Here is a 27,373-nt window from a genome sequence, read left to right as displayed (position 1 = left end):
GGCGACAGACCAGGTATACCAGGTTGATCATATCCCAGACCTGACCCTTCCTTCCCAATTTTGTTTTTTGCTGGCTAGGATAAGTATAGTTGTTCTCCAGTGACTCTTGAAGATTAAGGTTTAGTAGTGGAGGAATGTCCAAGAAACTAGAGCCAGAGGTTGTGGAATTGGAACTTGATGAGTGTTGGGCACAGTTCCCACTTTTCAGCTAGTCATAGCCGCTTTATCTTGTACTTCTTTCTCTCTTCAGTAGTGTTAGTAATAATTCTTCAAGAAGAAGATGCTTATCTTAAGAATTTTTTTAGGTAAGTGTTGAGAAACCCATTCTTTTCTTTTTTTCTATAGATTGGCCTGATTTTTGAATTTTTATCATTGATATCCAGGTTTGCAGAAAAGCACAGTTTATTTTTGTAGTGGAATTGAACACGTGTGCTGAAAAAACCATTGTACCAAAATACAAGAAATGCGTAGACTTTTGAGATATTCCATCTGGGGCCTATAATATAAAGGATAAACTAGGCTGTATTGAACTTATGAGTTTTCTTAGGGTGGTAGCCTTGTGGCTATGAGATGGCATTTACATATTTCTTTTAACTTTTTAAATTTTGTGGATTCTGAACTTTGTATGTTTAGTAGTTATAATGTCATTTTAATTGACATCATCTTGAGATAATAACATACTGTATTTTGCTAAAAGGAGGCCGGCACTCAAAGTGTTGGACTTTGAAGTGTTGAAGTTTTGGATTTTTCAAAAGGAAAAATTCTTATAAAAACCGAATGTTTATTAAATAATGTTATTAATCTCATTTAACTATATTCAATATAAACCAGGTGGAAATGTCTTCTCAAACTAAAATTTATTAAACACTGATAACTATGTAACCAATATAACTCAACAATTTAAAATTTCTTTTTAATTTTAGGTTGCCACTATTGATTTGAAAGATATTTTTGCTTACTTTATATATTTTTCTGATTTGATTCTTTTGATTTCAAAAGCATGATTACCATTGTTTTTCCTTTTTCACCACCAATTCATTATTTTGTGGTCCACTTTAAAAGTGTATCCCAAAACACATAATACCAAAAAAATTTTAAAAACTTTTAATGAAACATTTCATTGTGTGTTGACATTTACTTCTTGTTGCTTAACCATTCCAGGATGGGAGCTGAGCAGTAGGTGTGTTCCTAATGATGTATGCGCTATTTGCCATGTTAGGTGCTTTTCGAGTTTGGCGTGCTTATGCTGCCATGAGCTTGAAGGGAATTCACTTCTACCTCTTTTGACCTGTTTCAGACTTTCTTTGAAAGTTATAGTATTTTGTGACATCATCTGACCTTCACATGTCATTGGTGCTTGAAATATGCAAATGCAAATCAGGCACTAAAGTCTTGTGGCATGCCTTTGGCTGATTCAGAATATGCCAGCTCTCATGACCACAGTAATTCATCAGCAGTGCAGAAACATAGTGAATTTTATAATAACAAAGATCCATCTTGAGATTTGAATAGAGAAAAAGCGCTAAAACCTAGTAGGTTTGTGAATCCTCAAGTGGTTGTGGATTCACATTGAAGTAAGTGGATCCTAAGAGCAGACACTTCTCAAGGTGTGTTTAATGGGGAAAGCTTATGCCTGGCGTTGTCCAGGTTACGTATCTCTCCTGCCACATGTTTGTTTTCCTTAGGATTATACTTTTATTCATGTCACTAGTTAGATCCTTACCACTACTACTAGTACCACTAATTTCTATCCAAAATTCAACTGGATTCTTAAAGACTTTAAGAAGATTAATAAATCCATTTGTGGTTTGAAAAGTTAATTTGTCTAATACTTCCAAAGTGTTTTTGAAGTTCCTTCTCAAGAGTTATCTTCCTATTTAGTACCAGCTTCATTATGCTATAGAATTTTGATTTAACCAATTTTGCTATTACATGATTTTGATTATACATAAATTCCTGCCATGTTGCAGGAAACATGACTATGTACAATAAAATCCTGATATTTCAGTCTATAATGCTGATCTCTGTCCAAAATATATAAAGAGCATCTATTGTATTTGTTTTGGCTACAAATCCTCAGGAACCTTTGGAGCTTCTAAGATCATGATGAAAAGTACCCTATATGCATGTATGAAATTGTCACAAAGAATCCCATAATTTTGTGCAGTTAATATATATTTATAATAATAATTTTTAAAAGATCACAGTGATGTTTGGTGATTCCTGGGAACAGAGTAATAGTGCCTCCCATGTTGTTTATTGAATCTTTTTTCCCTTATGCTTAAAGGGACCTTTTGATAACATGCATTATTTAACCCACTTTCACTTTTACCTGTGACTTTTTGGAAATGCTGCATCCTGCTCTTTGCTGCTCTTGACTTCAGTACCTATTTTAAATTATACATCATGTAACTGTTAGCTACTGATTTTTTCAAAACTGGCATAAAAATAAATAATTAAAAGTTGGCATTAAAAATTAGTACATAAGAAAATATGGGTCTTCCATAGAAGAGCAAGTAAACTCAATGATCAGGTTGTAAAATATTAATGCTGATTCTCTCAAACAGCTGTTTTATAGCATTAGACCATTTTTATCATTTCTGTGTTGACTTGCCAGAATGTTTTATACATTTTATACATTTTTATATTGGTAGTTTGTTAAGTAACTTCATAATTCCCAGAAAATATTGCTGGTTTTCTTGCAGTTTAAGTTTATTCATGTGTCAAAATTTATGAAGCACTCGTTTGGTGTAAGATACTCCCAGGTGTTGGATGTACTGTTATGAGCAAAACAGGCACAGTCTCCTCCATCATGAAACAGATGAACAGTGGTTAATCATACATTGTTTTAGAGCAGTTTTAGATTCATGAAAAATGGAGGGGATGGTGCCCACGTTCCCCACCTACCCTCTGTCCCCAAAGAAACTTACATTTAATTGACCTTGAAAATAATCTGGCCTGATTCATTTTTTATGGTATAGTGGGTCAGGTGAAATCAAATTCTGCACTTTCCCTTCATGGACTTCTCATTGACTTCAAGGGTTTTACACTTTGGAGATTAGATTAAAACTAAAATCAAGGCCATTACTGAAGAAGACCCTTAAAACTTGAAGTGTTAGGGTAGTAGTGTGCAGAGAGTGCAAGTGAGTGATGGAGACTTTTTTGAATCCAATGTAGGATTGGAACTGACAAGCTTCCTGCCTTTCACATACCAACTTCCCTGCAAGATCTAAAAATTTGGCCTTTTTTGGTGGGAAAGATAATCATATAGATAAGGATTGGTACTCTGGTACAAGTTGGGTCCTTTTGAGTGGCAGAGACCTTTGGCTATTGAGGATGGTGATATACTCCTTGGGAGAGATTATATTAGTTGATGACATTGAGGATGACAAGCCATGGGATATCTAAAGGGACACATGACTTAACCTATTTTATAATGAGATGTGTGGTATCGAGTTGTTATAACATAATCCTACTGATTTAAGGTAGTGGAAACATAAGTCTTGTTAGATTAGGTGTTAACGCTGATGTTCAAAACAGCATGATTTTAAATGAAGATTTTATATGTACATGGAGTTAAAATGAGTAACAGTCAACCAAAAGATGTGAAGTGATTGCTTCCTAAAGCTAAATTTATTCTGAAATTATTTCTTGCTTTCTTTTGGCCTCATGAAATAATGATAATAGATGGGAGTCCTGAATTTTTTAAAAAATTTCATGTTCTTGGGTGGCAGAGTTTTGGTAATCTTACATAGGATTTACAGGTGGTTTTTAAAGGTTAATTTTTTATTTTTGGTGGTGCATGGAATTGAACTCAGGGCCTTGCTTGAGCTAAGAAAGTACCCTATGATTGATCATGACTGATCTCCCCTCCCTGTGTGCACACAGCTGTGTGTTTTGTTTTATAATCTTCTGATTATCAACATCCCAAGTCTTTCAACCGATGCAGGAGTTTAAATTTGGTGAGTCATCAACATACAGTTGTCTATATTAGGGTATGTCTTCTTTGCACTCTCTCCATGTATAAGATTTATGCCCAATTATTTATGATACCTCAGTTTCTAGTGTGGTTCTTTCTTTGGCCACAGACTTGATTTTTTATTCTTCTCCAGCAGAAAGGGGAATACCTCACTTCACTTTAAGGACGCATTGATTGTTCCAAGTCCTGAGGTCAGGAGGCACGTACCTAAAAAGCTTCTCTATAAAAGTGCTTTTTAGATGTTTTATTAGTACTGCTGCTGGTTATTTTAATTAGTAATATGTTTTATTTGTACCCCAAGGCTGTTTAAACAAAGATTGTAATTCAGATAAACAAAATAATATCTGATGTTTTGGAACACCCACACCAACCATCTGGGCCTTTCCTCTGAAGGTGCTTACTTAGGTTGGCAAGGAAGCCAGGAAGAGAAAAAGATGATTATGTGGAGTGATGCAATGTGTTAAACATTAATTCTTGGAAAGCTTGATATCTAAGTCCTTTCTCTATCTTTCTCTCCCTCTCTCTCAATTTTGAAAAACAATTATTTAAAAAAATTACTAGCATGTATTATACCTATTAACGGAATTCTCTGTATTTCTACTCATGTATGTAGTATGCACTGATCAAATCCTACCTCCCCTTTTCCATCTATGTAGTTTTCAAACTGGTGATGTACTTTGTTCATCAGCAATGATTTTTTAGAAAGTGCTGAATCTTCATAAGAAGACCTGTTTTTGGTTTTGTACACATTTCTGACAGTGATCCAGAATTCTGTGAATATCTCACTGATAGTTTGATTGTAAATTGGTGCATGTTACTTGCATAAGATAAGAAAGCTTACTAGCCAAATTTCTCCAGTTTCTTTGCCTGAATATAAAGTGGAGGAACTGCCTTTCCAAGTGCTCACAGTTAAATTGTTAACTTCACATCTCCTATTTTTTTTTTTTTTTTTTGAGTGAACACAGAGTCTTTCTTGCTTGCACACCGAAGTGCTGAACTTCATTTTTAGAGCTGACGTTTTGTTGTTTTTGGATACCTTTGCTATTTCTTCCCCTTTCTTCTTTCATTAGTGCAGTTTTAGGAGTCTGCCAAAGATGAGGCAAAACTATAGTGTAAGAGCTATACACAAAGTTTTAAGTTTTTTTTTTTTCCCCATTTAAATATAGCAGTAAAATGTTTGTCATAGAATTCTAAAACTGGAAAAAGTTGTGGGGATTTTTTTCCCCCCTTGGAGACATATTATGCCACAATATGTTGGGGCTAAGACTGTATAGGATTAGTAAATGTTCTGAGTAGCATTCTTGAAGAAAGAAAATATCGATTTACAACACTAATAATCTTATTTTAAATAGATTATTTAAAAAATTAGAGATGCTATTTCTTTTGGAAAAAAAATTTTTTTATAGCAAAACGTTTACAATTCCAAGAGTTAACAAGAGTTAAAGATGTCAGAGATTTAGGATTTTAGGAAATGAGGGCAAGATCTCTATTATGTTATTCAACTTTGTCTACCCCTCTCCCATCATTTTGCCCCAAGTACCTTGTGTGTGGTTTGAATGTGTCCCCCAAAGCTCACATGCTGGAAACTTAATCCCTAGGGCAACAGTGTTGAGAAATGAGTCCTTTGACAGGTGACTAGCCCATGAATGCTTTGCCCTCAGAAATGAATTTATATTGCCTTTATTGGAGTGGATTAGTTATAGTGGTACTGGATTCCTGGTAAAAGCAAGGTTAATCTCTTACTTTTGTGCTCTCTTGCCCTGCCACCATGGGATGACACAGCACAAAGGCCCTCATGAGATGCCAGGGCCATGCTCTTGGACTTCCTAGCCACCATAACTGTGAGGCAAATAAGTTTGTTCTTTATAAATTATCTAGTCTCTGGTATTCTGTTACAGTAGCAGAAAATGGAAAGAGCACTCCATACATTTTTGTTGTTGAAATGAATAAAAAACTCCCATTGTGGCTTTAGGCTGCAGATTTTGACCCCCTTCTCATACCAGTCCTTAGAAAGTGGGTTAAATGAAATCTCAGGAAATTAAGCTAAGGAGCCAACCGTCAGCTTTTTTATATTTTCAGATGCACATTAGCCATCCGATGTTATATAAAGGATAAGGTTGTAAGTTTAAAAACAAAACAAAATCCTCATGCTGTGCATGGAAGTCAACAAAGGCAAGTCTTTCCAAGAAGAGTCAGAACCTACAAGTATATTTACAAGTATCAACATGTAAAGGTGTATCCTACAAATGTAGGGCATGACTATAATTGTGTAAGTATGAATATGAGTATAGTGGAATATAAAAATTTTCAAAATTGTGTCTTTAAAGAAGTCAGTTACCTTGAAAAACTCTGTAATTAGTCTCACATTGCTGTTCTTTTGCCAAGAAATTTGGAGTTCTTTTAGAATATATTGGTTATGGTACATTTTTAAATTTTTTAAAAAATTCATTTAATTTTTTATTTGTTCTAATTTGTTATACATGACAGTAGAATGCATTTATGCATTTTGATAAATCTTACATAAATGGAGTATAATTTCTCATTTTTCTGATTGTACATATTATAGGATCACTTTGATTATGTAGTCATATATGTACATGAGGTAATAATGTCTGTTTCACTCTACTATCCTGCCTACCCCCGTACCTCTTCCCCTCTGGTTCACTCCCCTCTACCTAATGTAAAGTAACTCTGTTCTTCCCCAGTGTCCCCCAACCCTGTTGTGAATTAGCATCTGCATATCAGAGAAAACATTTGGCCTTTGGTTTTTTGGGTTTGACTTATTTCACTTATCATGATATTCTCCAACCCCATTCATTTGCCAGCAAATGCCAGAATTTCATTTTTCTTTAAAGCCGAGTAATATTCCATCACACACACACACACACACACACACACACACACACACACATGCCACATTTTCTTTATCCATTCATCTGTTGAAGGACAACGAAGCTGGTTCCATAGTTTAGCTATTGTGAGTTGAGGTGCTATAAACATTGATGTGGCAGGTCACTGTAGTATGCTGATTTTAAATCCTTTAAATTTTTTAATTTTAAAAAATATAACCATTATTGAATAAATTGGGCCATAATGTTGGGACTAAGATTGTATAGGGTTAAAAATCAGGTGTAATCATAATGAGAATGATTTTTATACCTGGTTTATACATTAGTACTGAAAATAATTAACAAAGCATTTTTTTCAGAAAAGTTCTGCACCTAATACGCATCATTGGAATAAGTTTATCTGTCTTCCAGGTTGGTCTGTCTGCTGTGGTTTTTCCAGCGCATGTGTATCATAGGTGTATGTGTGCACATTGCTGTCTCAGTGTGCTCAATTTATTTCTTTTGACCTTCCTTTTTGTTGTTGCCCAGTGTAACGTTACAGTGCAGCAGCTGCTGCTTGATACAGTCTCAGCCTAATAGAGTTGCTCTAGCAAATTTTGCTTCATTTCTGGTAGACAGGCAGGTCCTAATGCCAAAGACAATTTCTCAGGCTCTTCATGATGTATTGTGCTGTGTTTACAAAGATATGGTGATCTTAATTGACTTGTTTTTCTATCTTCATCTTCTTTCATGAGAACATTGTGTCCTGATTGTTACTTTGGTTTCAACTGCCTATCACAATTTAAGCTTTTTCTGGGATGTGAGTTTCTTGTAGAGGTCACTGTGTATTTTTACTTATGTTTGAACCTATCAGTCAGTTTGTGCCAAGTATGTACTGACTACATAGTAATCTGCGATTGACTTGTATGTCAACTTTTGAATGTGCCTGGAGAGTCCTTTTATCAATGCACAACCACTCTTCCATGGTGGAGTGACAGATTTGATGAAGCTGTTTCTGACCTAATTCCCATCACCCATTTGAGCAAGGCAGAGGTTCTTAAGAAATCTAGCCTTCCTCAGGCCTAGGTTTTGTCTAACTTTAAGGATGGAATAGGTTACCTGGAAACTGCTATCAGCATGTTCCAGATCTCTAGGAAGCTTATAACTTAATAGGTCACATAAGTTACCGCGACAAGGATCTAGTGTTAAACCAGCATTGATTCAAGTTTATTTAGAGCAAAAATACTTTTTTCAATAATTCTAATTTTTTTCCTGTTTGCTCTTTCTTAAATCCGTGACTGTATATATTAGAATGTACTTCATGGAAATTAGTTTCTTCTTGGGTTTTTTCCCCCTTGTTATTAAAATGAACTCTAAACTAAACTCTGTGAGGGTATCTTTTGTAACTGCCAGGGAAAACCCTCTACTTGTGTTGTTGGTCCAGTGCATCATTTGGTCTAAGCAGATCACTGGACTTTTAAACAACTGTATTAATTATGTTACCTAACATGGATATACAACTATTTTTCAAATGCTTCCATATTCCTTCTCATCAAAAAGATGAGAGCCAAGTGTCTGATGGCATCTTGGCAAAGTCTACTCAAGTTTAGCTAGTTCTTAGCAAACTTAAAAGTTTTGCTTTTAGCATTTGTTTTGAGGTTGCCATAACTCTGTTATTTTTCACCAGAAGTCAGTGCCAGCAACAAACTTGCATATCCACCGAATGTTGGATCTGCAGCAAGTATTGACTCCTTAGTACTTGCCAAGTAATCCCCTTGCACTTTATATTTTATCTTTTTCAATAATCTCTTCCAAATGCTAACACTTTTTAGCATTTCATCATCTGTATGCAGCTATGTTTTAAAATATTTGTAATACTCCTGTACAATTCACTGGATGCCAGAATTATCTCATCTCCACAACTCTTAGTTTCTTGTGCTCTAAAGGCAGGGAGAAATATTCTGTTAGAAAGAACGGAACAGAACACTTGACTTGCCCTTTTTAAAAAACACACAGATATTGTGAGTAGAACCTAGCTCAGCTCACAGGCCCTCTCTTTGGGTGTAATTAGGACCACATTGATTCAGGTTTGCAGCTGCCAACCCCTCGCTGTTGCCTTTTTCTGCTGTGACCCTTGATCCCAGTGACCTTTCCTGGGGTTAGTTGTAGGCCCTTTTCATTGTGTTGGTGCTGAAGTGGCTCATGTGGAGTTGATTATTTCTTTGCTCATTTGGCCTTTTTGGTGCCATAACTCCGAGTCACTTCCATTTTCCCCTTCTACTTTTGGCGGTCTGCAGTGAAAGGAAATGCATTTGCAGGGAGCAGGATAGTTTGTATGCTTGGCTGACTCTACTGAGACTCAGGAAGAAGTGGGGGAAGGGCTGTAAAGTCTGTAGGTGCCAACTCTAAAAAAAAAGTTGATCTGAAGGATGGCATGGTCATGAATAAGTGTTCATAAAATGGGTACTGTCAGCTTTTCAAATAAAGAGGGCTTCACTCAAAAGAGTCCTCACCAGGTATTGAGAGTGGACCTGGGTTTTGCTATTCTGCAGCTCTCCTTTATAAGATTTATATGTTCCTCCTACTGACTCAGAGTTGCATGGCAGGTCAGAGAATGCATCATTATCAATTGCACATGGCTGCTTTAAGGGATTCTTCAGTTTTTAATAGAACCTGCATGACCCCCAGAGAACCACACGCTCTTAGATAGTGAATTCCTTGCAAGTAACATTAGCACTTTCTTTGCTTCTTTTTTCCTCGCCCTTCTCTCTCCTGTAAAATCACTGATGGATGTGTGCCAGCTGTTACTCTCATTTTGGGAGACCCCATGTGGACAGCATGAAAACTATTGCTGATCAAAGTCTAGTCATCACCAAAGAGTGAACAGTTTGGGGGCTTGTCTGATTACCCTTGACCACAGTACCTTTGAAAGGCATATCAGTGTGAAATTCAATGACAGTTCACATGTCATTTCAGTCATTTCAGTGACTCATTTTTTAAAAGTCTGTGCTTGATTCCATCCCTGGATTAACAGTTTCTGTCTTTTCCTTTTTGTTAAAATGTTTCACCAGTAGTATTGATAGTGTGGCTAATTTTGAATAAGTAATTCTTCTCCTTTGAATTCAGTAATTTTTAGGATTCAGCTGGAGGCTTCCTCCTTCATTCAGGTCAGCGGTTAAGTTTGTGTGCTGTTGTCCCGCCAAATTTCCATCCACCATCCAGATCTTGAGAACTTCAGGTGTCTTTCTGCTGGCCTTCGATATCTCTCCACACCTTCAGATACACTCTCTGTTCCTGCTCTCATTCTCTACACAGCAACCATGAAAGACCTTGCTGCTCCTCATGTGTTCTTGCCTCAGTAAATGTACATCATCCACTCACTCACTCACTCACGGATCCAAGTCAGAATCTGAATAGCAGCCTTGACTCCTTATAGTCAAAGCAGAGAGGAAACAAAAGAGTGATTAGGGGTTCCAGCCAAGTCTATGTGGTATGCTCTTTCCCCGTCCAAATCATTCACTATCTAAATCCTATCAATTTATATGTCCATGTCTTACATTAGGGAAAAAAAATCTTTTGAATTTATCCTTGACATTCATCTAGTCGGGTTCCCAGTCCCTCTTACAACAGTCTTCTAACTTATCTTCAGCTGTTCTCCACACTGCAGTGAAGATGGTTTTTCAAAGGTGCACGTCTGAGCATGTCTTTGCCTGCAAAAAGCCTTTCATTCTCTCTCAGGTAGAACTGCTCACCTAAAGTGATTTATGTTGTTGTTCATGCTCTAGTTTTTACCTGTCTGTGTAGCCGTACCTCTTAGGACATGCTGTCTTCTTGTTCTTGCCTTTTTCCCCCCCAGCCCATACTTCCTTGCTTTCTCTATCTCTGGTGCTGTAAACACACAGTTTCTTCTACTTGGAATTCCTCTTTTCTATTCTTCTTACTCCTTCCCTTCACTCATCTCCCAGATTTATTCATCTGATTTCCCCTCATCATTGTTTCCTCTAAGAAGTCTTTAACCCCAAATACAGGTTGGGTGAGTCTTCCATTTTTCCTATAGCACCTCAACTTGCTTTGTTCTGTGGCTCACCCTTCCTTCCTTCACTTAATTGCTTTAATCCCTGAAATTTCCTAAATTTAATCCTTTATTTCCTAAAAGCTCTGCCTGTTAGTGAAAATGGTGTTATCTTGATTTGTGTTTGTTTGTTTGTGGTGTTGGAGAACCTACACCCAGGACCTTATGAATTCTAGGCAAGCACTTTACCATGTTCATTGATTTTGCTGGAAAAAAAATGACATGTATTATTCCAATCCAAGATAGCCAGTTTTCGTGGATATATATCCATTGTGCAGTGAAAACAGATTTGTAGAGGTGGTAAACAATATTTTGAAATATTTTGAAAGTCAGTTAAAAATTTTGTTCTTAAATAAAGTGCACTGAATTAATCATACTTGTAAAGGAGGAAGAGAAGACTAAGGACAGTGGTTGGTGAAGGAGTGATTGTAAGTGGGCTCTTCCAAGGTAGTAGAGAGTCAGGACTAGACTTTTAGATGGGAAACCTTTTTAAGGCTCTCAACTGTCTTACATTCAGACTGCACTTGAAGTTACAACAGAAAAACACCTTAGAGCACAGTAAAGGCTAAACATGAGTGTATTTCATGACCTGTGAAAATGGTAGCCACTACCACAGGAGAAGACTAGGAGAAAATTCTCCCTGTCTTCCTTTTGCTTGGCATCTGTCCACAAAACTCTTTGTTTTGGGGCATCCAAACATGGCATGCAGTTCAGTTTTTTCTACGTGATGCTTCTTGACTATAAAAACCATGGTGTCATATAAACTGATGAATGTATCTTTGCCTGAAGCTGTAATATCAAAGTACCACTCTCTAGAGTGTTTTTCTTTAGTTTCTGATTGAAAAGGTTGTTATACTGAATGAAAAGAAGCCTTCCAAATAGGGGAATCACTCTTCAACAGCCTCTGTGGCAAAAACTTGCTCTCTGAACGGTTGCCATGTTTGCTAAGTCTGGATAATAATTGTGTCTGTGCTTGTCACTTTCTTTCCTCTGATTCTAAACCCCATGCAGCAGACACTGTCTGTCATTTGTTCATGTTTGAGTTCCCAGGATTGCACTGTGCATGCCACATAGTAGGCATGCACCAATAATTTGTTACATTGATCCAAAAGCAGTGATGCATGCGTGTAATTCCAGCGGCTCAGGAGGTCGGGCGAGGATTGCAAGTTCAAGGACAGCCTCAGCAACTTAGTGAGGTGAGGCTCTAAGCAACTTAGTGAGATTCTGTCTCAAAATAAAAAATGAAAAGGGCTGGGGATGTGGCTCAGTATTAAGTGTCCCTGGGTTCAATCCTGATACCAAAAAAAAAAAAAGTTGCATCAAAGATGAATTCCTCTGTTTGAAACCTTTTAATACTTTGTTTTCTTTCATTGCATGTAAGGCATTTTTCTTTATTCTGGAGTTAATCATTTTCATGCCCTTTTTTTTTTTTTTCATTTGAGCTGTAATTTCCTTTAGTTCAGGAATTATGCCTCCCTCATCTTTATATACCTCACAGGATCTTACCAGAGTAGATGTCCTAGGTATTGAATGAATTGATTTAAAGAATGCTCCCTTAAAAGAGAAGGAGGTTCTTGAAAATTTTGAGTAGGAAATGATGTTAGCTTCTTAGCTAAATTACTTAAATTTTCCAAAAGAAGAAAACTTTGACAGCAGACTGAAAGTTGCATGTGATGAAGGTCCAGGTAGTTCCATGGATTAAAAGAAGTGTATTCAGTTCCTCTAATTGAAACTGTACTGAATTAATCTTGAATTTTAGTTACTGCAGAAAACTCAATTTTCCTCAACAGTTGACCAATAGCTTATTTTAAAATAGAGGGTTTGAAAAGATTCACTCCTTTTTTTGAAAAGAAAGAAATCACCATGTTTCATGTAGAATAAGATTCCTTTATAAAGGAAGCCAACTTAATTTCCTATTTTGAATAACTACACTGATCTCAAAACCAAGTTTTTGTTCACAGACTAATCATGGTTATTCCCTAAACTTGGAGGGGAGAAAAAAGGAAGAAGAAAAAGGAGAAGAAATTCAGAGAGACAGCCTTAATTGTCCTTAGGAAAGCAAAGGCAATGCTTCAAAAACAAAGTAATCAAATCTAAAAATTCAGGAAGGACTTTTCCCAAAGGATTATTCTGGCAGCATGTTGAAAAGGGGTTATAAAAGCAATAAGTTCACAACCTGAACAATAAGTTAAGTAAACGTTAGGGAAGTATTTCCTTTCTTATTCTAAGATGAGGCATACCTTTTGCTTCCCTTTGCCAGCAGGAATGCTCCTAATGCAGGATTGCATATGAAAAATGGTTTGTTATACACAGACTGTATGTGTATGTGGGAGGGAGGTGCATAAAGCTCTGTGATTTAGGGTATACCAGCTCTTCTGTGTAGCCTCAGGATTCAAGGAGCAGCACTCTGCCAGACAGGATTGGGGAGCCCTCCAAACAATTATGTAGCGTGGAGGAAAAATTTGCCCTGCCCTGTTTTGTAGGCTTAATACTTAACTGCTCCATTTTTGTTTTGTTTTGTTTTGGTACCTACAGTCTTTTTCCCGAGAGACTATAGCATCAGTGGCTTTACTGAGCATCTTCTGAGAAACATCAGAACTGCAGTGGAAAGTATGGCATTATGCTGGCCTCTAATTTGATCTGAAGATAAGGAGATAGAAAGACTTTCTTACGATCATCAATTCCTTCTGAGGCCAGCAGTTTAGATAAGCTTTGACAGTTCTGTTGTGCACATGGGAATTTAGTGCAATTTAAAATCCAACCCCTTGAATTATTTGATTACCTCTAGAAGATAGGTAAATAGAAGTGTATCTACATGGATAAGAAAAGTAGGAGGGCAAGGAGAATGCAGTTTTGAAATGAATGGCAATTTATTTTTTGTATGCCAGCAGATTTTCTCATAAATTGTCAGCAATTTTCGCATACAATTTATTTTTAGAAAAATACATGTTATAAATTAAAACCACATGGTATAACAACAGTGAGTAACTAACTCCTTATCCTACTTTGTAATGGATTTTGGATAAAAAGCAGAGATTTTTGTGTTTATGGTGTTTTTTTGTCATTGAAAAGTTAGAGATTGAAGAGATTTGATAAATATGGCCTGTAGCATTTATGCCTTTCTTTTTGCAGTTACGTTTATGTAAGTTTAAAATGTTAGTAGAAAAATCCCTAATAGATTAGTTGAAAGTTGCCTCATGCCCTATGAGGTATTTTAATTGATTGCTTAAAGTCATGTTTTATGTTCACATTTCACTTACTGCAGTGTGAGCATCTATACCATATGCTGATGGAAGGAATTACCTTCTCCTGCTGATGGCTTGGTGGCGATTGCTGGGGATAGGGTTGTATACTGGTGCCTTCCTTTTGGAAAAGAACTTGATGCTGTGTATTAAAAGTCTTTAAAAAGTTTGTACTCCTTGACCTAGTAATTCTACTTGTAAAAATCTATCCTAAGGAGGTAATTAGTGGCTCAAGATTTGTGAACAACAGTATGCATCACAGCATTATCTGTAATAGCAAAAGAACAAAAAGGAGCATATATACACACAAATGCATCCATTCAATAGAGTATCTACAAATGTTACAAATAATGTTCATGAAAGATTTTAATAAGGGAAAATGACATTAGATAATTAACAAAAGAGTTTAAGACTATCACATATGTTGTGATCTTACATAAATGTACACCTACCTGAAAAGAATTAAAAGCACATCAAAATATTGATTTGTGTGGACTGGGGTTGTGGCTCAGTGGTAGAGCACTTGCCTTGCACACGTGGGGCACTGGGTTCCATCCTCTGCACCACATAAATAAATAAAAAAAGACTTTGTGTTCATCTGCAACTAAAATTTAAAAAATATATATATTGATTTGTTATCCACAGGTAGGATGGTTTACTTTGCTTTTCATACATTTATGTATTTTCCACATACTCCATGCTGAACGTGTAAGGTTTTTTTGTTTTGTTTTGTTTTGGTCAATGAGTATTTGTAGTAACATATACATTGTCAAATATGTGGAAGAAAACCTTGAATAACTTATTGAAGATAATAACAGGCATTATATTAACAACACTGAGTGCTTTAAAAAAGTAGTTCTAGGTGACAGTGTGATTTCAGACAGAGTTCTCCATCTGATACGATTTAAGTTAGAATTCTGTCTTAAATTTTTACATGAAAACATTTCAATGCCATGGATGCTAGGACAGAGGTCAAACAAACTTCAGTAGGTGAGATGGAAGTGGAGTAGTCTGGTGGACTCTTCCCAGGGGCCTTTCTCTACTAGTCACAATTTCTAGGTCAGAAAAGAGAGTGAGAGGAGGTGGGATAACAAGTGGACTGAGGAAAGGACGAATGTTGCCTTTGCATGGTCAGTTTTTATGGGTGAGCGAGATGATGTACATGTTAAGGCCACTGGCCAGTATAGTATGTAAGATGGCAGGAGTTTTGTTTATTTGTGGTATACTTTGCCGCATAAAAATGTCCCTTTGCCGATGCAGTTCAGGGGAACTTTTTGGTTTTCTTAATAACTCGCTAGTCACATAGCTCATTGTTTCCTCCTTTGACAAAGATACTACTATAGAAAGTGAGATGGCATTGGGTAATTACAGTGCTAATGGATCTACTCTCCTTTGTACATATCTCACCAGTGTAATCAGTGATGTTTATTGGTGATGTGCCTGGGGTTCTGTTAGTAGCTGTTAAAAATAATTTCAAGCTACCTTACCTGTGTAACAACAGAATCCAATTTTTTGTTCTCTTATTACAATTCTAACAAACTGAGCAAGCTTGCTATGGATAAAGAAAGCTAAGTCAGCAAATATTTAATAAATGCCTTTTGTGGCCATAGCTTAATTCCAACTTCCAAAAGCAACTGAAAACTTGTAACCCAGTAGAGAGTCAACGTAATAAAGGAGATTCCTGTGTGATCATATTTAGGTAGCAGTAATGAGCTGTGGAACTCCAAAGGACAGCTATGAAATAGGTCATGTGCCAGGATTAAAGTTGACTCTGAAATTTGTTTCAGTGCCTTTTAGTAAATAAACAGTTGAAGAAAGATTTGCCAAAGAAAGAATTAATCCCCCTGTCCACATTCTTTCAGGAGAGTGCCTCCTGTTAACAAGTTATTTGAATGTTTACTTTGCCTTGACTGCCTACCAGTGGCATGTCAGTTCTTCCCTTGAACCAAGTGAGAGTTCAAATAAACCAAAAAAGTTTTCACACAGCTGGACCCTTCTGCTGATGAGTGGTGCTGATGTGTCCTTTTCCACTTTTTAAAAGTGTCAACATGAAAACAGTTGAGAGGCAGTCCATGACCTGCTATCAGTGTCCTAGATAAACTTGACTTTGCAGCTTTTAGATTTTGAAATACCTAGCACAGAGAAGATGAGCAGATTCTGGAAGATACTGTTTGACTTACTAAAAGCCTAAGGTGCCTTGCTTTGCATTACTTCTCAGAGTTACCCATGGTTAAGATGAGAATCTTTCTTTGCATCAGTGAATATGCATGTAAAATTCTCGTTTCTAAAATGTCATCAGGGTGGCACAGCTGTTGTTTTCCATAGTCATAGGTTCTTTGTCCACCTCTGGCCATTAGGTATGCCAAATGTCAGTTGGGAATCTGAGAGTCACGGTATCAGTGAGGCATGGAATCAGAATTCACTAACTTGTCCTCTTTCATCTTTCCTGGCAATGGCCTGAGAATAAATCTCTTGCCTTTTACCAACCTCCTGTTTTTCAAGGTGTCTGATTTAGACCACAAAGGCTGACTTTCTGTTAATGAGGCTCCCTAAACTCTAGATTCCAGTTGAAGAACAGCCTGCCCTTAAAGCACCTGCCACCCTCTGTCGTCCCCACCAGGGAAGGCAGGCATTCTGCGGCTCCTTTCGGAGAGCCTTCCACCTGATTTGGTGGGGTTAGGGAGAACAATAAAGGGAAGGGCAAGAGAGTCTATCTATCCCCCTCGGTGATTTATTACTGTGCATTTTTGTTTGGCTGGCTCACCTCCACTTCACTTTGTCTCCCACTTTCTAGTCTTCTCCGGGTTGGTAGACAGGCTATTATTACTCTCTTACACCTAATCCAAGAGTTGTCCTTGACACTCACACTCGTCTCTTTATCTCTCACTTCGTGTCCTCGTCTCAGCAGGTATTGTTGGTTCTGCCTTTAGAATAACATTCTGAATCCACTTGCTTTTTACCACTGGCATAAATGACTCTTTGGTCTAACCCTCAGTGCCCTCATCTGTTTCCTGTGGAATTTCAGGGTCCCCGGATTGCTCTTTCTCTTCCTTGCCTGTCCCATTTCCATGTATTCTCCACCAGCTGATGATCTTTTTAAAGCATAAATGAGATCACATCATCTCCTCTCCATCCACTAAGGACTTGCTAATACATTTACAATCAGTCCCCAAATCTTTACCAAGATCTTCAAGATTGGGTACACTCTGCCTGGCCCTCCTCTCTGCCTTCATCTCTTACTGTTCTTTTCCTGGCTGATCCCATTCTCACCACCAAGTGCCAGATCCAGTCCAAACACAGGCCCATACTTAGTATTCCCTCTGAACAGTCTAGGAGCCTGTCTCCATCTGAAAAAAGGGAAGAAAACTGGTAGCACCTAGGTCATAGGGTTCTTGTGGAGATTAATTAGCGTATTAGAAACACTGAAGTGGGACTGGCATATAATAAGCTCTGTGTCAGTGCTGGCTGTGGCTTTGCTGTTTTTGTCACTATTTGGGGGAATGTAGAGGAGGAAGGCATGTAGATTGTGTTGAGTGTAGACTCGTGTGAGATATAATGATAGAAAAAGTGCTATGTAAAAATAGAAAGTATTTAGAATGACTAGTTCTCTGTAATAAAAGATTTCCTAGTCCTTGGAAGAATGAGCAAAACTTCTAACTAATTTAGTATCTAGAGATTTTTTTGTGCCTAGGATTTGACATACTCTCTACAGAACTTTTCAAGTAGAAGGCCCCCATCATGCTCCCAACTCTGGCTGTTCAGATAAAAGATTTCATTGGTTTTTGTGGTTTAAAAAAATTTTTTTTTTTTTTCCTTTTTGAATATTTCCTAGTGAGCCAAGCCCTGGGTTTTCTCCACACGTCTGTCCTGCCTACTCTTGGAATCAGGCGCCATGCATCCAGATCTTGGACCCTTATGGACACTGCTGTATGTTATTCTTTCAATTCTGTGTTCTTCTGTGAGTTCAGGTAAGACAAGAATGATGGGGTTTGGACTGAAGCCTTTCCTCATCTTAATACTATAAAAAACAAATTTCAGCTTAAGTACTTTACCAGTAATAGCAGTGTCTAAAGATGTTCCTAAGATTTGCTCGACCAGCTACCTGACTTAAAAACTTGATTAATGAAGCAGTTTGAGGATCTCCTAATAGTGCTTTGGGTATTAGCAGGGCTTCCCATTTTTGTCATTTGTTCCTTTTATTGTTTTAAACATTTTTTAGCTCAGTGTGGTGGCACATGCCTGTAATCTCATTGGCTCAGGAGGCTGAAGCAGGAGGATTGAAAGTTTGAGGCCAGCCTCAACAATTTAGTGAGGCCCTCAGAAAGTTAGTGAAATGCTTTCTCAAAATAAAGAATAAAACAGGCTGGGATGTGGCTCAGTGGTTGAGCGCCCCTGGGTTCAATCCCTGGTACCTGCATCTCGAATATTTCCTAATCGTGCTTTTTTTCAGTAAGGGGTTATGTTATAAATATCTGAATTTGGTCTTGATGACAGGAATAAAATGTTGGCTACCCACCACCAAAGAGTTTTAGAATCAGCATGGTATGATGTTCAAGTTAGAATAAGAGAACCTGGTTCAAATCCCAGGTGTACCGCTCCCTCTATGACCTCGCCTAGTTTGTGTCCTTCTTTGAGTCACTGAAAAGCTTAAATATGTTTATTGTTAAATGCGTGCAAGCCCCAAGTCAGATACACGGTCTCTATTTTAGACTTATGTACAGATTTATAGTCTGTATATACAAATATAGTGAGGTCTACTCATTGAGTAATATTTATTTATTATTTATTAAAATTGCTGTGTGACTGTTGGATTTGTAAGGGAAAGACTGAGTTAGTGATTTCATTTCTCTTTATGTCTGACTAAACCGCCACCCCAGCATTAGCCAAGAGAGGCACTTCCTTAAGTTTTCATTTCTGATTAAATTATTCTATAAAAGGACAGCCAGCAATTTGTTGATTTTTTTTTTTTTTTTTTCTTTAAAGTATTTTATCCCATTAGATACAATGTTCTTGCTTCCCTTCCCATTTTGGGAGGGAGGGAGGAGGATCGATACTGATATTTTAGAGTAAGAACCACACCTCCACCCAAGTTCCTGAAGGACTAGGTATAACAGATGACGCTATTCCAAACACCAAATAAAAATGTTAAGGCTTATATTCAAGAAAGGGTAGTATTTGTATTTCAGCTATGGCTCTCCAACTCTGTTTTCTTAAAAGTTAAACCATATTTTATATTAAAATAGTGAAGTAGTGAAGAAGTGCCATGCCTTTATTTATTTGCTCTGACAAGTCAAATGCTATTAGTAAAGTAAGAGAGAGAATACTGTTTATTTTGAAAGTCATCTTTACTTTTTCAGTTTTTTAACTTCCATTCTTATAACCCATTTTGTTAAAAGAGTGGTTTGTTATTTCTTATTAATGGATTTGGTGTTATATCTGATTTATATCATAAGCCTTCATATCTGTTCTACCTAAATAGTTAAGTCCTAGGATAACATTGTTCTTATTTTCTTCCAAAAGAAGCGTGTATGAGAATTTTACTAGAACTTTTACAAGCATCAAGAACCACATATATAGATTAGAAGTTGCCTTAGTTATATAGATTCATGTGACATGTGTTTAATGTACTCTTCTTTCTCTCTCCTCTTACCTCTCCTTCCCCTTCACTTCATGCCTTTCCACATGGGGAATGTTCCCTTGTAGATTTGGCACCTTATTTTATTTCTGAGCCGCTGTCTGAGGTTCAGAAGTTTGGTAGACCTATAGTACTACGTTGTTCTGCTAAACCTGTGACCGCTCACATCTCATGGTTGCATAATGGAAAACAGTTGGATAGAAACATGGAACAGATTAAGATTCATCAGGGGACACTGACCATCCTTTCTCTTAACCCCTCCCTTTTGGGTTACTACCAATGCATCGCCAACAATAGCATCGGTGCAGTTCTAAGTGGCCCTGCAACAATATCGCCTGCAGGTAAGTTCAGTCTGGTTTATCATCTCTGGGTTTTCTTGAAATTACTGTTAGCATTTGCATTTTTGAATAGTGGGAAGGACATGGGTTTTGGTGTGAGACATGTAGAAGTCTTATCCCAACTTTAAGTTGACCACATGTATGAGTTGGGGAAATGTACTTGGCCCTCTGTAGCCTACCCTGGTATCTTCATCTGTAGCGATGGTATGGCAATGATTTATTTATCTATTTATTTGAATGTTACAGAGTAAGTAGAGTTTTCCAATGTGAATTCTGAACAATTTCGTTGTGAGTCCTTAAACATTCTTAATATCAATAATAACAAAAAAAGGTTTTGTCTTTTTTTGACACTGATTTATTTCATGTAGTCCTTTATCATTTTGAATCTAATTGTTTTATTTGTCTTGATTACTGAGTGATTTTAATTAATTTAATTGAAACCATGCTAAAGAAGCAGGGAAAAATAACTGACTGTAAAGAAAGGAATGTTGAGTATTGAACTTATGGAAAATCTGGAATGTGTGGTTTTTCTTAGTAAGTTTGAGCCATCTGCTTTTTAAATGGTGATGGCTTCCAGTAATGGAAAACGTCTTGGTAAGGGCACCCCTATTAACAGAACAAATCTGGATTCCCCAGGAGTAGTCAGTTTGTCATAACTGAGAAGAGTAAATGTTTTTATAGAGCTGTGACCCATGGACAGCTCCAAGACACACACTGGAGGGCTGAGTTCCTAGTGGCAGGCTGCTGACTACCCTGTGCATTGAGATAATAAAGAACCTTTCTGTGCAGTCTCCATCTGTAGAGAGCTTAAACTGAAAGGAATTGAGACTGGATTGGTATATTCAGATAATTTAGACAACATACTGCTTTGCTTTTTGATGTCCTAGGGCCATCCCCAGAGACCATTTTATTGCACTGTGAGCATTTACAAACAGGGAAAGTGAGCTTTGCTGAGGACCTGTATTCAAAAGGATTTGTCTTTATAAAATGGAGAGAAATATGTTTTATAGTTTTCCTTGGTATTTTAGGAGCAGTTTATGTTTCATCTAGTCTCCTAAAAGCAGCAACTTATGCAGAAAAAGTGCCTTGAGTTAGCTGTCAACCCTCAACCAGGTGCCTCTGCCCCAACTGCTTTTTTAGATAAAAGTTCACACTAACCCCAGATTGGGATTAGCTGCCACAAAACACCATGTGGCTGATGTTTCTAAATTTTAGATTTCCTTTGGGAAAGAGAATTCAAGTTTGCATTCATTCATTCTTTTATTTACTAATTTATTTTAGTTCTTAGTGATTTTGATTCTTCAACAAAGCATGTTATTATAGCAGAAGAAAAAAGCACTGGTTTCATTGGCTGCAGAGTACCAGTGAGTAATCCTAAAGCTGAGGTGCGCTATAAAATCCGGGGAAAATGGCTGAAACATTCTACAGGTGAGTTCTTTTAAGAAAAGCTAATAGCATGCAGAAAACAAATATTCCTCACATAATCTGCTAGTAAGCATTCTGTGTGCTAGGGACTGTGGATACAAAAATACATAAGGTACATGTGACTAGTACTGTAGGTAGAAGTTTGTCAGGGCTATGATCGTGATATCTTTGCCTAAACATGCTTCTTGTGCTTTCAGACTCACCATCTGTAAAATGTTTCTGATGGGTTAGATTTTGTTATGCCAGTACTGACTTTTTTTTTTCTCCATTGACTTTCCTTTTTCTTTTATTTAATGAATTTTACTTGATTGCTTATTTGTTGCTAGTGTTCTGTGTAAATCTTAAACACAACTGCGAACCTGTGTTTTAGTTGTGCTGTGGTGGTCTTCGGAGAGCGAAGCCTAACTGCATTCCTTTCCTTCTTCAGGGAATTACATAATTCTTCCGTCAGGAAATCTTCAGATTTTGAATGTATCCTCAGAGGACAAGGGATCATACAAATGTGCAGTTTATAATCCTGTCACCCATGAATTAAAAGTTGAACCAATTGGCCAAAAGCTCCTTGTGAGTCGTAAGTATTTGGGAGAGCCGAGGTCACTAGCAAAGGAAGAGTCCTCAGAAGTATTGCTCAAAAATAGTTGGGAAAGGAGCGTTCATCTTCAGATCTCTTTTGTTTTATCATAAAGTCTTAAAAAAAAAAAAAAGAAACGCAGTAATGTGTTACAGAATCAAACCATACATTTTTTCTCAAAAGCACAGCAATTTCTTAGAAGGGAATTATGACAGTGAATATGTGTGGAGAATTTTGCCCTTTGTTCAAACAAAAACAATTAATAGTGGGAATATAACTTGATAGCAGTGGTAATCACATTGGTGACTGAATGGGAAGCATGAGGAAAAAGATTTTTCTATTTTTTAAAATGACGATTAAAATCATAGATTTTGGCTGTTGAGTTGAGGTAGCATCAGTAGTCAGAACATCATAAAAGACTGATTTCTGAACTTGTTGAGAATTCTACCTTTCCCTAATTGTAATTCAGAAGTAGCCTTCAAGGACCACAAAATGTTTTCATTTTAATCTTCAGCTAAAAATGATTTCCGCACTAATTAGAATGTTGTTGTATAAAGAATAAGTGAGAGTGTGAGGATGCTAAGGAAGAGATTGGAAGTGACTCCTTACTAATGATATTTTGTGTTCCCATCCTTTTCCAGGCCCTTCCTTGGATGGGTTTCACATTCTTCACCCTACCCTTCCACAGGCATTGGCTGTCCTTTCTCATAGTTCTGTAACCCTGGAGTGTGTGGTGAGTGGGGTCCCAGCCTCACAAGTGTATTGGCTGAAGGATGGGCAGGACGCTATGCCAGGAGGCAACTGGAGAAGGCTACATTCACATCTTGCCACTGCTAGCATCGATCCAGCAGACTCTGGAAACTATTCCTGTGTGGTGGGCAACAAGTCTGGAGACATAAAACATGTCACTTATGTGGTTAATGTACTTGGTAAGATGTCACTTACTCAATTTTTTCCCCCAAATCAGGCCATTATCCTTGTCTAACTGATGTTTGAAGAATATTTGTGGGGTAAAACTAAAATGGGGACTATCTAGAAATATTTACACCAGTAGCCAGAACAAGCTTCATTTTTCTAAAAGATTGCTAAATTAAGCCATATTTCTGGGTGGCATAGAATATTTCACATGGGTTGCTCTTGGGAACCTCATCCCCAGCCCAGAGCTTCCTTCTCTATGACCTGGAGAAAAGAAACTGGAATCTGATGGAATGGAAGATTCTGGTATGTATCTCTGTAATGGCAGCTAAGAGTACTGACTAGCAATAAGGTCTCAAAAAGAAATCAACCCTATTTTTCCCTTTTGGCATGCTTTTACCTATGTCAGGCTCATAAAATTTGCATAATTCCTATATATACTCTTTATCTCAAAACTGTTTCTTTTCTACCAGCCACCTACCTTAGTGTTATGTGTAACAGCAGAAAATGTTTTCCTTTTCCTTTTTTAAAAGAGATTTATATAAAAGCCAGAAATAAAATGAATTTCATAGTAATATAGTTTTTGTAAATTTTCTGCAAGTGATTTTCTTTAACACTTATGGTCTAATGTAGATTAGCAACACTTGGATTTATGTAAGTGTGTGGCATGTGGCTGTTTAATGCAGTGATGGAGCTGGGTTGTAGCTTGGTGGTAGAGAACTGGCCTACCATATCTGAGGCATTGGGTTTCCTCTACAGTGTACACACTGGACATGTAGTGATAATTGGGAGCAGATTAATATGCATAATTACTTGTTTAAGGCTATGCTACAAATATTGATAAATCATATACTTTTCTGAATACAAAGTGACTTCATGGCTCTTAAAGGAAGTTTTTTTCTTATTAATTTATTTATCCTTGTCTGTTATATACCTAACCTCAAAATAGACTAGGTCATAAAAAAATTTTAAATGAATAATAGATTTTTCTTTTTTGGCTCTTGTTTCATGTGAAATACAGGAAACAATTACTTTCTTTTAACCTAGTCACCTGAAATAAATGCTAAGAGAAGCCCAGGATTAGTAACTGTGTGTGTGTATTGGAAAAGTTAAGCGGGTGGATCTATCTATAAAAGGAGAAAATTTCTTATTAGTAACATATGGTTTATCCTATTAGTGGAAAGTTAAAATATATTTCTGATTTTTTCTTGATTACCACAGCAAATGGAAGAATGTGAACAAAGAATACAACCTCAACTAGTTATTGGTAGAAGATTATATTTGACTTGTGTGATAATTTTAAAAGTACATCTGGTGAGAGTTTAATTTGCATGTTTTATTTTCAGAACGTGCTTCAATTTCTAAGGGACTGCAGGATCAGAAAGTGTCTCTGGGTGCCACAGTACATTTTACTTGTGAGGTTCGTGGGAACCCAGCACCTAATCGTACCTGGTTTCATAATGCACAGCCTATTCGTCCTTCCCCACGACATCTAACTGCAGGAGATGGACTGAAAATTACTGGAGTTACAATGGAAGATTCTGGGCTGTATCAATGTGTGGCAGATAATGGGATTGGATTTATGCAGTCCACTGGAAGACTTCAAATTGAAAAAGGTAAACTTTTAGATCATGTGATTATATAAAACTTTACTTCACAATAAGCTTTTGTAGCAGTTAAAAACAAAGCCATTTTTACTAAAATAAAATAATCCTATCACCATACTAGAACTGTGTTCATTTTCCATATTCCTTTCTAGTGGACAATAGACATATTCATGAAGCTCTTTGGAAGATTGTTTTTAGGCTGGATGTACATTGGTGGTAGAGTGCTTGCCTAGCATGCATTAGGTCCTGGTCTTCATTCCTACCACCAGTAGGAAAAAAAAAGAATTAGGAAAAAATTATTTTTAAAAAATATGTTCTCAAGACACTACATAGTTTAAAAAAGGTATATAATAAATTATGTCTCTCATTTCTCTTCTATAGCCAGTCAAGTACCCTCTTTAGAACTAACTGATTTTTATCAGTTTCTTCACTTTGTATGTGCGTATACAAACAGTTACACAAACATACAAAGGTCTATAATAGTATGTGTTTCTTACATAAGTGGCATTCTTTAAATTTTCATTTAACATGTATTTTGGGTATCTTCCACATGGTACATAAAATACTATTTTCATTTCTTTAAAAAGAAGGTTGCTTAGTGTTTTATTATGTAGTTGTAACAATTTGACTAGTACCTTATTGGTGTCTGCTTCTAATCTTTTACCATTACAATGTTATGTATGCATGTCCTTCTGTAAAGATTATTTTGCACATGTATGATTATCTATAAAAGAAATTCCCAGAAATGAACTCACAGAATAAGATCACGTATGTGTTAGAAATTTTGATAGATATTACTGAATGCTCTCCATCGTTATGAAGTTATGTACCTTGTAGTCTATATTTCTTTTATTATGCCTGAAAATAGGTATCTTTTTACATGTTTGTGAGACCTTTGGATTTACTTCTCTGTATATTGACTCTTCATTGTTTTCTGCCCATTTACAGAATTTAGGTTTTTAGTCTTTTATGTTTTTGATTTGTAAGAGTGCTTTATATATTAGGAAAATTAATTATTCATGAGTTAAATTTCAGAGGATGAGTATGACACAGTCAATATTTTTACCTTATGTAATTAATTTAGAAGTTAATAATAGAAAGGGAAGTTTTTTAAAAACTTGCCATGTATTTGAAATTTAAAATTATACTTCCAGTAGCTGGACCATAAAAGAAATTGTAGTGGAAATTTAAAATACTTAAAACTGAATGATAATAGCAATGACACAGATAAATTTTGTGGAGGTACCCCAAATGGAATTTAGAGGGAAATTTATAGCCTTTATATGCTTATAGAAGAAGACTAGTAAGGCTGAAAATCAGTAAGTGAAGTGAAAAAAAACAACAGAATAGATTCAAAGAAAGGAGATAATATAGATAATGGCAAAAATTAATTAAATAGAAAACAAAAATAAAGAAGATCAATAAAGACAGAAGTTAGTTCTTTGCAAAACCTAATAGAATAGGCAAACCCTTGGCAAATTTGATGAAGAGTAAAGAAAGCTGGTATAAATAAATCAGAATAAAAGGGGAGCTCAAGTACAAGTCTTATAGAGATTAAAAATAATAAGATGACTGAGGTAAACTTTATGACAGTAGTTTACAAATATTAACAGAAGTGGACTGTGTTAGTCAGTTTTACATCATGTGGCAAAACACTTGTGATAATGAGTTTAAAAAGAGGAAAGCGTTAGTTTTGGCTCATGGTGTCCGAGGTATCTGTCCATGGTCCCTTAGCCCTGTTCTTTGGTCCTGTGGTGGCACAGAACATCCTGGCAGGAGGTCCATGGAGGAAGAGGCCTGTTCACCTCATGGAAGCTGGGAACAGAGAGTCAGGAGGGGACTGGTTTCCTAATATCTTTAAGGACATGCCCTCAATGACTTAAATTTCTTTAGGCCCCACCTCTTAAAGGTTCTGCCACCTCCCAGGACATCATGGGCTGCAGCCAAGTATATAGTACGTGGGCCTTTGGGGGACATTCAAGATTCAAACTACAGCATGAACAAATTCTGAAGAAAAATATAACTTAGCAAGACTGACTTAAAGTAAATAAAAAGCCTGACTAGTCCTACAGCTATGAAAGAAATTGAATTAGGAGTTGAAAATCTTCCCACAAAGAAAACACCAGACCAGATGGTTTTATGGAGATTCTACCAAGCTTGCAAGTAACAGATCTTTCCAAATCTTATACAACTCTTCCAGAAAAGAGGAAAAGATGGAAACTTTCCAGTTAGCATAATCCTGATTCCAAAATCACAAAAGGATGGTACAAAAGCAAAATCAAATGCCAGTCTTTTTTATGAACATATATATAAAAATTCTAAATAAAATATTAGCAAACCTAGAATGTGTAAGAAGAAATACATCTTGATCAAGCAATTACCCCAGAAATCCACCAGAAAATTTAAAGTCTTTTACCCACTTATCAAATAAAGAAGACATAAAATATGATTATCTCACTAAAAGTACAAAAACATTGGACGTATTTCAGTATCCATGTTAGAAACTCAGAAAAATAGAAATGGAAGGGAATTTTCTTAGTTTGCTAAAGAGTATGTAATAAAAACTTACATGAAACATTACTTTTAATGATGAAACATAAAAAAAACACTTTTTTTTCTCCTTCCTTCCTTCCTTCCTTCCTCCCTCCCTCCCTCCCTCCCTTCCTCCCTTCCTCCCTTCCTCTCTGTCTCTTTCTCTCTTTCTCTCTTTTTTGGTGCTGAGAATCAAATCCAAAACTTTGAACATGCTAGGTGTGCGTCA

General features: G+C 36.6%; 1 protein-coding gene across 13 annotated transcripts in view; it reads left to right on the top strand.

Moving 5' to 3' along the window:
- The window catches only part of CDON (cell adhesion associated, oncogene regulated), a 94,874-nt gene that overhangs the window by 15,537 nt on the left and 51,964 nt on the right, over positions 1–27,373 (top strand). For all 13 annotated transcript variants that reach the window (XR_013757739.1, XR_013757740.1, XR_013757741.1 and 10 more), the window contains exons 2-7: positions 17,954–18,089; positions 19,825–20,097; positions 21,376–21,522; positions 21,947–22,090; positions 22,732–23,019; positions 24,352–24,621. Coding sequence is in view for 10 of the 13 variants with exons in the window: in XM_079104012.1 (XP_078960138.1) it covers positions 18,014–18,089; positions 19,825–20,097; positions 21,376–21,522; positions 21,947–22,090; positions 22,732–23,019; positions 24,352–24,621 (1,198 nt within the window). In the remaining 3 variants the exon portion in view is untranslated. The remainder of the gene's footprint in view (positions 1–17,953; positions 18,090–19,824; positions 20,098–21,375; positions 21,523–21,946; positions 22,091–22,731; positions 23,020–24,351; positions 24,622–27,373) is intronic.

Source organism: Sciurus vulgaris (assembly GCF_902686455.1).
Source record: "Sciurus vulgaris genome assembly, chromosome: 11".
NCBI lineage: Eukaryota > Metazoa > Chordata > Mammalia > Rodentia > Sciuridae > Sciurus > Sciurus vulgaris.
The sequence above is the reverse complement of the archived record's forward strand: the minus strand, read 5'-3'. Positions and strand labels throughout refer to the sequence as shown.